General features: G+C 37.1%; 1 protein-coding gene across 2 annotated transcripts in view; it reads left to right on the top strand.

The window, feature by feature from the left end:
- Positions 1-15,819, top strand: part of AGGF1 (angiogenic factor with G-patch and FHA domains 1) — a 41,837-nt gene that overhangs the window by 15,483 nt on the left and 10,535 nt on the right. For both annotated transcript variants that reach the window (XM_086323160.1, XM_086323161.1), the window contains exons 6-11: positions 5,506-5,836; positions 7,109-7,220; positions 8,179-8,230; positions 12,744-12,845; positions 14,029-14,194; positions 15,704-15,786. In XM_086323160.1, the coding sequence (XP_086179286.1) occupies positions 5,506-5,836; positions 7,109-7,220; positions 8,179-8,230; positions 12,744-12,845; positions 14,029-14,194; positions 15,704-15,786 (846 nt within the window). The remainder of the gene's footprint in view (positions 1-5,505; positions 5,837-7,108; positions 7,221-8,178; positions 8,231-12,743; positions 12,846-14,028; positions 14,195-15,703; positions 15,787-15,819) is intronic.

Raw genomic sequence — 15,819 nt, 5'->3', positions numbered from 1 at the left:
CCATCACCTCCACTAGCTTTGTTCGTAGTGATGCTTTCTAAGGCCCACTTGACTTCACATTCCAGGATGTCTGGCTGTAGGTCAGTGATCACACCATCGTGATTATCTGGGTCGTGAAGATCTTTTTTGTACAGTTCTTCTGGGTGTTCTTGCCATCTCTTCTTAATATCTTCTGCTTCTATTAGGTCCATACCATTTCTGTCCTTTATCAAGCTCATCTTTACATGAAATGTTCCTTTGGTATCTCTGATTTTCTTGAAGAGATCCCTAGTCTTTCCCATTCTGTTGTTTTCCTCTATTTCTTTGCATTGATCGCTGAGGAAGGCTTTCTTGTCTCTTCTTGCTGTTCTTTGGAACTCTGCATTCAGATGTTTATATCTTTCGTTTTCTCCTTTGCTTTTCACTTCTCTTCTTTTCACAACTATTTGTAAGGCCTCCCCAGACAGCCATTTTGCTTTTTTGCATTTCTTTTCTATGGGAATGGTCTTGATCCCTGTCTCCTGTACAATGTCATGAACCTCATTCCATAGTTCATCAGGCACTCTATCTATCAGATCTAGGCCCTTAAATCTATTTCTCACTTCCACTGTATAATCATAAAGGATTTGATTTAGGTCATACCTGAATGGTCTAGTGGTTTTCCCTACTTGCTTCAATTTCAGTCTGAATTTGGCAATAAGGAGTTCATGGTCTGAGCCACAGTCAGCTCCTGGTCTTGTTTTTGCTGACTCTATAGAGCTTCTCCATCTTTGGCTGCAAAGAATATGATCAATCTGATTTTGGTGTTGACCATCTGGTGATGTCCATGTATAGAGTCTTCTCTTGTGTTGTTGGAAGAGGGTGTTTGTTATGACCAGTGCATTTTCTTGGCAAAACTCTATCAGTCTTTGCCATGCTTCATTCCGTATTCCAAGGCCAAATTTGCCTGTTACTCCAGGTGTTTCTTGACTTCCTACTTTTGCATTCCAGTACCCTATAATGAAAAGGACATCTTTTTTGGGTGTTAGTTCTAAAAGGTCTTGTAGGTCTTCATAGAACCGTTCAACTTCAGCTTCTTCAGTGTTACTGGTTGGGGCATAGACTTGGATTACTGTGATATTGAATGGTTTGCCTTGGAAACGAACAGAGATCATTCTGTCGTTTTTGAGATTGCATCCAAGTACTGCATTTCGGACTCTTTTGTTGACCATGATGGCCACTCCATTTCTTCTGAGGGATTCCTGCCCGCAGTAGTAGATGTAATGGTCATCTGAGTTAAATTCACCCATTCCAGTCCATTTCAATTCGCTGATTCCTAGAATGTCGACATTCACTCTTGCCATCTCTTGTTTGACCACTTCCAATTTGCCTTGATTCATGGACCTGACATTCCAGGTTCCTATGCAATATTGCTCTTTACAGCATCGGACCTTGCTTCTATCACCAGTCACGTCCACAGCTGGGTATTCTTTTTGCTTTGGCTGCATCCCTTCATTCTTTCTGGAGTTATTTCTCCACTGATCTCCAGTAGCATATACTCTTCTTTTGTTATCTCTTCAGCTTGAGTGATTACTACTCTTTGCCAGATTGCTGATCTGTTCCCCTATATCATCTAATTTGTTGTTCCTTCTAGCGTACTTTCAATTTCAGTTTTATTTTCTTTAGCTCTGTTTGGTTCTTCTTCATGTTTTCTAACTACTGAAATTTTATGTTCATTCATTCTTCTGAGTTTGTGAGCATCTTTATGTTCATCACCTTGAGCTTTTTATCCAGTAGATTGCTTATCTCCATTTGTTCTTTTTTTTTGTTTTGCTGTGATTTGACTAGATTTTAATTGTATTCTTTGAAGTATGGGAACATCTTATAAAATAGTGGAAAAATCTTTTTTAAACCTATATTTTGGAAGAATGTTCTTTTTCTGAGGTTATGTCTTGTACCTTTGTTGAGAACATATCCTCTGTCTCCTCACTGTCCTCTGTTCACTGTATTTATTTCTGTGTGTTAGGTAGACATCAAGGTAGGTAGGTTGCTTATGTTTCCCATCTTGGAGAAGTGGCCTTATTTAGTAGACCTCCTCTAGGGCCCAGGCAGCACATGCCCTTCTGCTCACCAGAACTTTTTAGTCTGGGAATGTTCACTATGTGGGCTGTGTACATCCTTCTGTTGTGGTGAGGCTGATGACTGTGGGGGCGCTGGAAGGCAGGACTGGCCCTCACCCTGGCTGGCTGTGAGGTTGTGCCTTGCGTGGTGACTGCAGGCCCAGTCGAGAGAAGGGTGGCCTTCCTGTGAAGTTGACTGCATGACCCAGGGGCTCGGGGCTGTTCCTGGCCCATTGGACGAGTCCCTGTGTGGCTGTCTTCTGGAAATCCAGGGGCTTGTGCCGGCCAGCAGGTGGGCAGGGCAGGGAAGACCGGAGGAAAGATTCCAGAAAGATGTGTTCCAGTGCCACTGCTACTGGGGGTAGAACAGATTCCCCAAAACAGCTGGCCCAGGCTCCTTTCAAGCTACTACCTCTATGTTGAGACTCAGAACGTGTGCCATCTTACGTGTGCCTTAAGAGCTGAATCTTACTCCTGTCTCTCTGCAGTTCTCCTGAACATAGGCTCTGCTAGTTTTTCAAAGCTACATATTCTAGAGGCTTGTCTTTCCAGTTCGGGATCCCCAGGCTGGGGAGCCCCATTTGGGCCTCCCACTCCTCGCTCCTTGGAAGGAACCTCTGCTTGGGATAGCCCTTCCGTTTGTGCTTTGCCAACATAGGGTATGGGTCTCCACCTCTCCTACCCATCTTGTGTGGTTCCTTCTTTATGCCTTTAGTTGTGGAAAGTCTTTTCTGCTAGTGTTCAGGTAGGTCATTCTCATAGATAGTTGCTCTGTAAGTAGTTGTAATTTTGGTGTGTCCATGGAGATGAGTTCAGGGTCTTCCCACTTCACCATCTTGGCCACTTCCCTGTTCTTGAAATTTTATCTCAATTCTCTATTTATTTCTCTATTATTTTCACTGACAGTACCTAAGAATTGAAGAGTAAGTAAGAAAAATGCAAAAAATTATTTTTCTTTTTTTTCAGAGACCTCTGTGTTAGTGACTCCTACCTGTCACTCGTCATTGAACTGTTTGAAAGGATATGTTAATGAAACCAGTTCTCCCAGCAAAGCAAAGAATATATAGGGGTCCTCAAATGACCTTTTCTGACAAACTAGATGATGAAATTTGATAGCGTTCTGTGAGACGTTGGTCCAGTTTAGCTCTCATAGCCATTCATTTACCATCCTTCTGTAAAAATATGTTACTTTAGGACAAGGACTTAAGAAAAATACTAATAAAAATTTTGAATTCCCCAAGGATTATAAAAGGTAGTTGTGTCGCATGGGAGGAAACCAGTTTTAGGACATCCTCATCCTTTTCTTGAGTTTTAAGATATTCTTGGACCTCACTTTTTGGAAGTGCAGAGTATACGGATGGAGAAGGAAATGGCAACCCACTCCAGTATTCTTGCCTAGAGAATCCTGTGGACTGCTGTCCGTGGGGTCGCACAGAGTCAGACATGACTGAAGCGACTTAGCATGCATGCATGCCTTGGAGAAGGAAATAACCCACTCCAGTATTCTTGCCCGGAGAAGGCAATGGCACCCCACTCCAGTACTCCTGCCTGGAAAACCCCATGAGGAGCCTGGTAGGCTGTAGTCCATGGGGTCGCTAAGAGTTGGATATGACTGAGCGACTTCCCTTTCACTTTTCACTTTCATGCATTAGAGAAGGAAATGGCAACCCACTCCAGTGTTTTTGCCTGGAAAATCCCAGGGATGGCGGAGCCTGGTGGGCTGCCGTCTATGGGGTCGCACAGAGTCGGACACATCTGAAGGGACTTAGAGAGAGAGAGAGAGAGTATTGCCTGGAGAATCCCAGGGACAGAGGAGCCTGGTGGGCTGCCATCTATGGGGTCACACGGAGTCAAACACGACTGAAGCGACTTAGCAGCAGTAGAATATACAGAAGGAAGGAAGTAGGGTAAGGAGATTAGAGTAATAAGTTGAAATATGAATATATGCCTGATGTAGGCCCTGGGCCTTTCTTTTATCTTAATGGATATTTATCTAACATTCGAGACTGACAGTTTTAAAAAGCAGTACCTATTTCTATTTCCCTCATTTTCCTCTACATGTGTTGTCCTGTAAACAATAATAAAATACATAATATTGGAAACTGCTTTTCTTTTAAGCATATATAGATCAGGAAATTTTTTGGCTATAGTTTACAGTGGTCTTTAAAGTTCCTCATAGCTTTTCAGGAACTTGCTCTTGTTATTGTCCTTGGTGAGTTTGTGTTGCTGAAAATACGTATAGTTTAGCATGCTGTGAATGTTTAGCCAGTCTTCAAACTGAATTTATGCTACCATTAAAAACATGTGTTTAGGATGCTCTCATATCTTATAAAATAACAGCAGAACATATGACTTCACCTCATCATGTTGCCCTAAGGTAGAAAGAAAACTAGAGTGTGTTACAAACTAGAGGAAGATAACTGCTTCTTCTAAAGTTAAAATAATGGATATGTTCATTTGTCCTAGCGTATGGCCAATATGCATGTATAATAAATAATAAAAGGCTTATGCTAGTTAAGTTGGAAGTTCAGAATAAAGAGATGTAATTGACTCATCTGTACTGTTTTCTGTATCATGAAGCCGACTCTATATTTTAGCAAAACTTCAGTTGTGATATATTAGGTACATTTAGATCTTTAAATCCCTGCTGTAATTAGTGCTGATTCTTTATGTCATGTACGTTGACTTACTAATTGACTCAAAGTTCAAAAAGACAATTTAGGTTTAGTTGTATTCTCTAGGCCTGCACTGTTCTGCCAGCTCCATGTGGCTACTGAGCACTTTAAATGTAGCTAGGATACTTTACCTAGTTGAGTATAAACTATGCTCAGTTTTGAAGACTTGGTACAGAAAATCCATATAAAGTATTTGTAAAAATTTTTATACTGATGAAATGTCATCTTTATATATAATTAGTAATATTTTGTAAGTACTGAGTGAGGTAAAGTAACAAAATGAATTTCACCAGCTTCTTTTTTACCTTTTTAATGACCCTACTAGATAATTTTAAAGCATATATATATATATATATATATATATATATATAAAACTTGCATTTTATTTTTGACAGCATTGTTCTAGGCTCTCACATGGTCCAAGCAATATGTGATGAGGACCTGGATTGGGACAGTTAAGACAATGGTACTAGATAAGGAGAGAAAATTGGGATTAATTTCAAACATAGTCTATAGCCTCAGTAATTGATTCCATGGAGTGGTTAAGGAGATGTCAGAGACTTTTGATTTGGATAAGTGGATGGTAACATCATTACGAAAGGGAACATAATAAGAGGAAGAGGCAGTAGAGGTAATAGCTGTTGTTATTTCGCTGAACATATGCTTTCACTAATTCACTGAAACATTTAGGTTTAAACATTATAAGATGGTCATGTTTAAGATTCTTCTCTCCTGTTCCCACCTCTTTCCAGAATTTGAATTCAGAAGATCAGAAAACGTCCAATATTGAACATATAAGCTGCAGTGAGGGAGAAGATTTTGCAAATGTGAAAAAGAAGGCCAAAGTAGACATTCATTACAAAAATAGTCCTCCCAAATATACTGTTCCAGTTAGTGCGAAGACTGTGGAATCTCCTCTTAATGAAAACATTTATAACTCGGCTTCATTTAAAGATGAGAAAATCATAGACACTGATAGTGAGCCTGAAGAAGGTGAAATTACAGACTCTCAGACCGAGGACAGTTCCGATGAAGACCTTACCAGTGAAGACAATGCAACAGCAGAAGATACTGAAGATGAAGGTGAGAGAATAGCCATTATTTTATGGTCATTGTAAAAGTACAACACAGTAGTTAAAAGTGTTAGTAGCCCGTATATTTGCGAAAAAGTGAGCTGATTGTTTTAAAGAGATTATTTTAATAACATTATTAAAAATGATAACTTTGGTTATAATTACAGTAGGGTATGAATAAATGACCACTACTTGGACCCTAAAGTCTAATTGCATTGAATGGCCTACTCAGTAGAACAAAAAACCAAGTTACCTACTCTTTCCTAAGTCTGTACTAAGTCTCTTTTAATGGGTTAGATATTTATTGTCCACTTTTGTAGTTGAGGGAGGAAAGGCACTTGCCTTTAAAGAGTAGGCCATTAATTCAGCTGCTGCTGCTAAGTCGCTTCAGTCTTGTCTGACTCTGTGTGACCCCATTAAATGGCAGCCCACCAGGCTCCCCCGTGCCTGGGATTCTCCAGGCAAGAACACTGGAATGGGTTGCCATTTCCTTCTCCAGTGCATGAAAGTGAAAAGTGAAAGTGAAGTTGTTCAGTCATGTCCGACTCTTAGTGACCCCATGGACTGCAGCCCACCAGGCTCCTCCATCCATGGGATTTTCCAGGCAAGAGTACTGGAGTGGGGTGCCATTGCCTTCTCCATTAATTCAGCTACATGGGTATTATGGTAAATCTGATTTTTTTTTTTACTTAATATAATGACATACTTTTAAAACTCAGAATTTTGTATTAGTGTGTACAAGCATATTTTGTTCTTAATGGAATTTCCTATCATTTTTTCTTATGGGGTAGACTCAGTTTTTCTAACTTAAAAAATGCATTAATTCAGCTACATAGGTATTATGGTAAATCTGATTTTTTTTTTTTACTTAATATAATTACATACTTTTAAAACTCAGAATTTTGTATTAATGTGTACAAGCATATTTTGTTCTTAATGGAATTTCCTCTCATTTTTTTCTTAAAAGGGTAGACTCAGTTTTTCTAACTTAAAAAATGCTTTTGGGGGGGGCCATATTTTCAAATACCAATGCCTTAAAAAGGAGAGAGTTGATTATTTTGTAATTGTGATAGCTGCTGTATATCTTTAGGTTGATTATTTTAAATTGCTAATGTTGTTAAAACTTACTTATTGTGTATGTCATATAGCAGAATTTGAGAAGGTTGTTTTAAACAGAAGGAAGATTTTTGATCAGTTTATTTTAGCTTTATGTATGCCTTCTACTATTCCCTGGGCATTTGTTATTTTTGAATTAATACTTACCCATTTCTTTCTTTGGCAGATGAAGAAAAAATCTGGCCCCCATGTATTAGAGTAATTGTAATTAGATCACCTGTGTTGCAGACAGGATCACTTTTTATCATTACAGCTGTAAATCCTGCTACAATTGGAAGGTAAAAATGTTTACCATTATCATATTCTGTTTATTTTTCTTATTCCAATTAATCATTAAATATGTGTGGTGCTTGTAGGATAGACAAAAAATGATATCCTTGTTCTCCCTCTTTCACTCAGAAACTATTCTGACACTTGCCTTTTGTCACGTGATTTTGGAAGTCAGTTGCAGACATAACTTTATTGTCTCTAAAGCGGTCTGCCGATGTAAAGAGATAAAATCTTGGTGATACCTTCCAGAGATTTCATTATTTTCTTACCTTTGGTATTGCTTTTTTTAGGCTTAAGTTACTTACCTTAAACCCAGTATGACCTCCTTCTTTGATCCTTTTCTTTTACCCCTATGTAACTCAAACCAGCTTGGTAGAGAAGTAGATTTTAATCATGAGTACGATAATTTCCTTACTTCCCAACTGGAAAGGTAATGTATCTTTAATTCAGGTTTCATACAGTATCTTAATTTTAAATTCTTGGAGAATAGTATGTTCCTTTTACACATAGTAATAGAGGTGGGATGGGACTATCTAACTACAGAAAGCCAAGCTCAGGGCTCCCACTGATTCTGGGTCACGGTGAATTGCATAATTATTTCATTGTATATCACAATATAATAATAATAGAAATAAAGTGCACAGTAAATGTAACGCACTTGAATCATCCCAAATACCCTTGCCCTGGTCTGTGGAAAAACTGTCTTCCACGAAACTGGTTCCTGGTGCCAGAAAGGTTGGGGACCGCTACAATTACCTTATGAAAGAGTTAAGGTAGTTCCGGGACCTACTTTCAGACATGAAATTTAGAGTTGCATTGCGGAAACTGGGTTTAGTCTCATAGGGAGACTGGCATCCTAACGTATCTTTTAAAGCAAAATTATCTTTTAAAAAAATTCTTTAAATATGGCATTTAAATATGCTTCAAAAAGTATTAAAGGCATTTTAATTTTACTTAACTCTGCAGAGAAAAAGATATGGAGCATACTCTCCGAATCCCTGAAGTTGGTGTCAGTAAGGTAAGTTCTTTGATTTTTCAGATACAGCCCCCTCGGTGTGACTTGGTAAATCATCATTATGGCAGAAAGCTAGGGTTTTTCAGATGAAAAAGAAAGGTTAATAGTCAATACAGTAATGGTAATGAACGTAATGCAGGTTGTTTATTCCATTACTTGAGAAAAAAAAATTCTCCATCAAAATTTGGGTGAACTAAAATAATGTTTAGTTTTTAACAGACTGGAGCAGGAGTAGAAATGTAGACTAAGTGTTAAGCAATACCTGTTTAGCAAATATTTATTGAGTGAAGTCACTATGCTGGATATTGTGGCAGTTCAAAATAAATCACACAAGGGTTCAGGCTACTTCAGTGCAGAGTTAACTTTGAGTCCATGGTATTTTTCAACTCAAGAATAATCTATCCTCTACCACTCAAGGCTTTTTCTAGATGATTTTACAGCTTTTCCTAGTTGATTTTCTAGTGGTTTCAGGAAAAAGAGCAGTTGGGTTTTTCAAAACAAAGAGAACAGAGTTGCAGCTTAAGTTATAAGATTTAGCTATCAGAAGTCTTGTTTATTTTTCTCTTTACTATATTTTCTGTGGTTTTCCCCCTTCCCTTTTATAACTGTTATGTTTTTTGACCTTTCATCAACCCCATTTTGTTTCTATTTAATGGATTATAATATGGTTCTAAACTATGTATTTTTTGTGATTTTTGTCTTTTTGGAATGAAATTTGTTTTTTCATTATTAGTTGAAAGTCTGATTATTTTACTTTGTTTGGGTTCACTCAGAGGGAAGGAAGTCCTTGTAATCTTAATTCAGACCAAATCATCTTCCTTTTTTACCTTCTCATGATCCTTGATTTTTCTGCCTCCAAACAAAACCTTGTCTATAAATAACAAAGACGTCTTTCTACTTCCGTCTGAAATGTAGGTAGTTCTCTGGTGGCACTTCTGCTTTTCCTTTCTTTGAAACAAACATGTCCACTGGTGGCGTAGGTAATTTTTTAGTTGTGTGAAATCAGTTTGACAGTATATATCACACATATCCAGATATATGAAAAAGTTAAAGTAAAAAAACTCCAATGTATTTCATATTAATATTAGGAGAAAAACAGAAACTAATATTTAACCAGTGGATAGGAGAGGACTTTCTAAGTTTAAAAAAAGAAACAAAGTCACAGAAGATGAGGTAATTTTAAATAATTTAAGTTTGAAGTTCTTTATATTAAGAAATAAATTTAAATGGCAGTCTAAGATAATCAGATCTGGTAAAATATATATCCCTTATATTTTAAAAGCTCATACAAATTCATTTTTTTAAACCCCCTATGATACCAACAGGTAAATGAGTGAAGGACATAGATAAGTAATTCACAGTAGAGGAAATATGCTTAACTTGCGAAAACCATTCAATATTTGTAGTAATTCAAGAAATACAATTGAGACCAAAGTGTCAGTTTTCATTCATCCTGTTTATTAAATATCATTCCTATTGAGAGCGTAATTTAGAAGGGTCTTTGGAATAAGGTTTCCAGTCATAAGATTTGAAATTATTTAAACTCTTTGATATAGTTTTTCTAAACAACCCAATTGAAAGAAATGTATGAAGGATATGAAGAGAAAATTTACAGAAGATGAAACCCAAATGGCTAATAAATATAAGAAAAGATTTCAGCCTTACCTGTAATCAGGAAAATGCAAATTAAAACCACAGTAATGAAATTTAATTTCACACTTGATATGCTTGCAAAAACTAAAAATTCTGACAATACAAAGTGTTATTTAAAACTTAATAGATCAATGGGAATTCTTATAGATTGGTGTTGAGAGTATAAATTGGTCTAACCACTTTGGAAAATGATATGTGTGTGCTTAGTCATGTCTGACTTTTTGCGACTCCATGGACTGTAACCCACCAGGCTCCTCTGTCCATGGGATTATCCCAGCAGCAATATTGGAGTGGGTTGCCATTTCCTACTCCAGGGGATCTTCCTGACCCAGGGATCAAACTTGCAGCTCCTGCAGCTCCTGCATTGGCAGATGGATTCTTTACCACTTGAGCCATCTGTGAAGCCTGGAAAATCATATGCTGCTGCTGCTGCTAAGTCGCTTCAGTCGTGTCCGACTCTGTGCGACCCCATAGACGGCAGCCCACCAGGCTCCGCCGTCCTTGGGATTCTCCAGGCAAGAACACTGGAGTGGGTTGCCATTTCCTTCTCCAATGCATGAAACTGAAAAGTGAAAGTGAGGTCGCTCAGTCGTCTCCGACTCTTAGCGACCCCATGGACTGCAACCCACCAGGCTCCTCTTCCAGGTGAGAGTACTAGAGTGGGTTGCCATTGCCTTCTCCAGGAAAATCGTATGGCAGTATCTAATAAAGTTTGTTTGCATGTAGATGGCTTAGCAGTTTCATTTCTAAGGGTATACCCCCAGAAAAATCCTTGTATTGTCCACAGGAAGAGTACATGGACAGGGTTGTTCAAAGAAGCACTTTGAAAAATAGTAAAACCTTGGGGAAAAACCTGGCTGTTGTCATTAGAAGAATATGTATTATAGCTTACGGTACAGCTACAACTGCAGCACAGCTAGATGGTATTAAGCCAAAGATGCAAGATAAAGGAGATAAATACTGTTAGTATACATTTGTTAAAGTTCATCAGACTGTTGGAGAAAGGCAATGGCAACCCACTCCAGTACTCTTGCCTGGAAAATCCCATGGATGGAGGACCCTGGTAGGCTACGGTCCATGGGATTGTGAAGAGTCCAACACGACCGAGCGACTTCCCTTTCACTTTTCACTTTCATGCATTGGAGAAGGAAGTGGCAACCCACTCCAGTGCTCTTGCCTGGAGAATCCCAGGGACGGGGGAGCCTGGTGGGCTGCCATCTATGGGGCCGAACAGAGTCGGACACGACTGAAGCGACTTAGCAGCAGCAGCAGCAGACTGTACATTTAAGACCTATGAATTTCCTGCCTATAAATTATATCTCAATGAAAAATTCATACAGTGTGATTTGTAATTATATTAAGTTCCAAACAAAACAAAATGAACATGTAATTTTTATGAATATATACGTACATGGTGAAAGTATAAAGAGATGCATCATGATTAAAAAAACATCAAACCTCTGAAAGGAAGGGTGGGGGATAGATAGAGTGAGGTACACATCGATGAGTAATAATTTATGGGTAGACATTTTTCAATATATTCTTTTACGTGTTTGAAACATTTTATAATAAGTTTATATTTATGAAAAATTTGAAAAACTTTATTGAGATACAGTCTATATGCGTATACAATTTACCCTTTGAAAGTACATAATTCACAGGTTTTTAGTGTATTCACAGTTGTGTAACCATCACTACAGTCCATTTTAGAGCATTTTCACCACTATGAAAACAAGTGTCATACTCAATACTAGTCCTTCCCCATTCCTTCCTCGCCTCCCACCGCCCTGGGCAACCGCCAGTTTACTTTCTGTTTCTGTGGATTTGCCTGCTCTTCACATTTCATGTAAATGGAATCATATTAATAATACAGTATGTAGCCTTTTGTAACTAGCTTGTCTTCAAGATTCATCCATGTTGTAGCAAGTATCAGTACTTCATTTGTTTTTATTGCCAAATAATACTCCAGTGTTCAGACACACTATAGTATTTTGTTAATCTGTTCATCAACTGTTAGACATTTGAATTGTTTCCATTTTTTTGGTTATTAAGTGTAATGCTGCTAAGTTTGTTAGGAACTGTAGTTTTCATTTCTCTTGATACCTACCTTGGAGTAGAATTGTTGAGTCATATGGTAACTCTCTGTTTAACATTTTGAGGAACTGTCAAACTTCCCCACAAAGCAGCTGCATCATTTTATGTAACCACCATTTATGTATTATTTATAGAATTTTAAATTAAATATTTTTGCAGCTCTATATCCAGTTAAATGTACATGTATTGAGTACGTGCCCAATATATGTGAAGCACTGTATTATATACTAAGTGGTAAGCAAATTGTCAACTAAATGTAAGCAATAATTGTAAGCAGTACAGTGGCATTCAAATATACAGTAACTTTGTATAGTTTAAGTGTTATATAAACAAAATGCTGTGGAGCAGGAGGGAGTGATTAGTCCTGAGTGTTGAAAATTTGGAAACTCTGAGAAGTTGACCTTGAATATTTCAAATCACCTTTGTGTTAAAAATTTTTAATGATGTGAGCAACTATATTAGGTGAAAAATTATTTCAAACTATATATAGTATAATCTCAAGAATATTATAAAAGTAGAAAAGATAGGACACATACTAAGTTATTAATGGTAATTATAGGTGGAGTTACAGGTGGGTGACTTTTTCTCCTGCAGCCTTCTTATTTCTACCAGAAGCATTCATTGTAATTCTTTTGTATTCAGAAAAAAAATGTATTAAGAATAATACAAGTTAAATCATCAGAGTCTACTGCATTTTATCATGGAGAAATTATTATCTGTGGTTTAAAAAAGTATAATAATTTATAATTACCTGGTTTCTTTTTTCAAGTTTCATGCAGAAATTTATTTTGACCATGACTTACAAAGTTATGTCCTTGTGGATCAAGGCAGTCAGAATGGTACAGTTGTTAATGGAAAACAGATTCTTCAGGTGAGTGTGTATTTATTAATTAAATACTTGCATATTCTTTTAAAAAACTGAACTGAAATATTTTATCCCTCAGGGCATAGTTATCATAGTGATTATACATATCATTTAGTTCAGATTGATATTCAAGCCCAGATGTATTAATGTAGAAGAGAATTCTTAGAGCTGAAAAATATATACAAGTAGATACTTCTACTTCCCTGGTGGCTCAGACGGTAAAGCGTCTGCTTACAATGTGGGAGACCCGGGTTTGATCCCTGGGTCGGGAAGATTCTCTGGAGAAGGAAATGGCAACCCACTTCAGTACTCTTGCCTGGAAAATCCCATGGACGGAGGAGCCCCGGTAGGCTACCGTCTATGGGGTCGCAAAGAGTCGGACACAACTGAGCGACTTCACTAAGTAGATACTTAACTGCTAAGTTTTGCCTTCTAATTATGTATCTACGCCTTATTTTTAGAGATAAATGCATTTTAAAGCTGTGCAAAGGAAGTTATTCTTATAGCAACTTTAGGGGTCATTCTTTTTAGTATGTTTTTTATTTTTTTTAAGCTGTTTTAACAGAAGTGTTAAATTGGAAAACTCCTTGAAAGCAGGGGCTATGTGTGTTCAGTTAACTCTTCTATCCCTAACATGTAGCAGAGTGCTTAGCACCTAATAAGGTAATATGTGGAGGGAGGGGAGGGAGGGAGGTATTAGTTAGGGATAAAAAAAAATATTTTATATTTGAAATAAAAATTATTAAATTATAAAAATTGAAATTATAAAAATTTCAATTGAAATTATAAAAATTGAAATAAAAATTATCAAGAGAAGAAGGAAAAAGGGAAATATGATGCAGTTTATCTCCTTAATACATCATCTTTTTGACTGTGATGATTATTCATTTTGGTAATAGATTGAAGTTTGGGTTGGATATTTCTTTGATAGCATTGGGTATGGAGATGGGGAGATAATGGATTTTGATAATATAAAAATTAGAAGTTGCTCAGTTCATCTGTCTTCTGCACTAGTAGAATATTACGTATCACCCTCATGTTTTGGAAATGGGTATGTATGCATATGTCTGTCTCATTGAGAACCATCTCAATATTTTTTGTTAAAATCTGACATTATTTACAATAACCATAAAATAAATAATCATATGTAACTCTTGGATTTCTGTTTTGTTATTTTTTTCCCCTTTAGCCCAAAACTAAATGTGACCCTTATGTACTTGAGCATGGGGATGAAGTGAAAATCGGAGAGACTGTGTTGTCATTTCATATTCACCCTGGCAGTGATACCTGTGATGGCTGTGAACCAGGGCAGGTTAGAGCTCACCTTCGTCTTGATAAGAAAGATGAACTTTTTGGTATGTGAAACATACTGTTTATGTGTGTGATAACTTTTTAATTCACAAAGTGTTCTAAAAAATGTATCAGTAGCTACCAGCTTCATATCTAATTGATATAACACTCTATTGAGATACATTTATATTTCAGTGAATACTATCAGATGAGGCTAAAAAAATAACATGTTTTGAAATGTGAGACTTAGGTAGTAGATTAGGATTGCAGTTGATTTTTCTATGTAATAGTTTAGTTGTAGTGTTACAGCATTAGGTTACCTTCTGACCAGGAATGATAATTGATAGCTCTGCTGTTGCTAATTCAGTCTGTCAGCTTTTTATCTTTTTAATTATTTATTATGTGGCCATGCCAGGTCTTAGGTGTGGCCCGCGGGCCCTTCCTTGCTGTATGCAGGATGTAGGTCCCTGACCAGGAGTGAACCTAGGCCCCGGTACTGGGAGCACAGAGTCAGCACTGAACCACCAGAGAAGCTCCAGGGCTGTAGGGCTTTGAAGCAGCACTGCGGTGCTGGCCAACCGGCCTTCCGAGGGGTAACTGTGACATAGGTAACTAAAGCTTTGTGGTGTTAGTCACTAAGTTGTGCCTGGCTTCTTTGCAACCCCATGGACTGTAGCCCACCACGCTCCTCTGGCCATGGGGTTCTCCAGGCAAGAATACTGAAGTGGGTTGCCATTTCTTTCTCCAAAGGATCTTGCCGACCCAGGGATCAAACCCGCCTCTCCTACGTTGGCAGGTGGATTCTTTGCCACTGAGCTACCTGGGAAGCCCAAGGTTTTTCTTTAACAGCTGTTTACTGTTATAAAAAGTAATCCACAGTTAAACTTTGATGTAAAATAATAATATAGAAAATAATAGGCTAAGGTATTAAGATATATTGGTTGATATGTCTGCTTTCCTAATTACAGTTTGTTGATGTATTATCTGTGTATATACCATTATTTTCTATAATAGTACTGTATAAGTTTGCTATCTTGTTAAAACTTTCTTATTTAAGGCTTTAAAAATTGAAAGAGATACTCTGAACTTGTAATTTTCCTTACATTATTTTTTCCTCTTAATGCTAACTAAATATGTTCATTATGTATTTTTTGTTTTCCTATATACTACATTATGAAAATGAGTAGGGCACACTACACAATAATGTGACTCTTGAATTCTGTGTTTTTTCTTTTGCACAAACTTATATTCTTTCAGAGAACTCACAATATTTCTGGGATACAACTGGGATACTGTTACAATAACCATATTGAAAAATTAAGATGTTCAGTATTTCTTTTAGTATCTAAACTGTAACATTCTTACACTCTTTGGGGTTTGATTTACTTTCCAGTTAGATTTAATTACCAAAATGCTGAAAGGACATCATCACAGCCCAAGATACTTTTATATTAATTTATTTGAACTTTTTGTTAATCTGGAGATGGAATACTAGTACTATTAGTTTTTCATATTAAATAAACAGTATTATATCAAACTTAGTGTTTTTTTTTAAACTCAATTTTTCCTTTTAGTTGGTCCAGCACTAAGTAAGGAGGAAAAAGAGTTGGAAAGGAGGAAAGAATTAAAGAAAATACGAGTAAAATATGGTTTGCAGGTAAGGAAATTAAATACTGTTACATGTGCTAAA

This window comes from Bos grunniens, chromosome 10, assembly GCF_055505025.1.
Source record: "Bos grunniens cultivar Pamir isolate PY7600 chromosome 10, Bosgru_T2T1.0, whole genome shotgun sequence".
NCBI lineage: Eukaryota > Metazoa > Chordata > Mammalia > Artiodactyla > Bovidae > Bos > Bos grunniens.
Note: the sequence above shows the minus strand (reverse complement) of the source record. Positions and strands in the feature narration are given on the sequence as shown.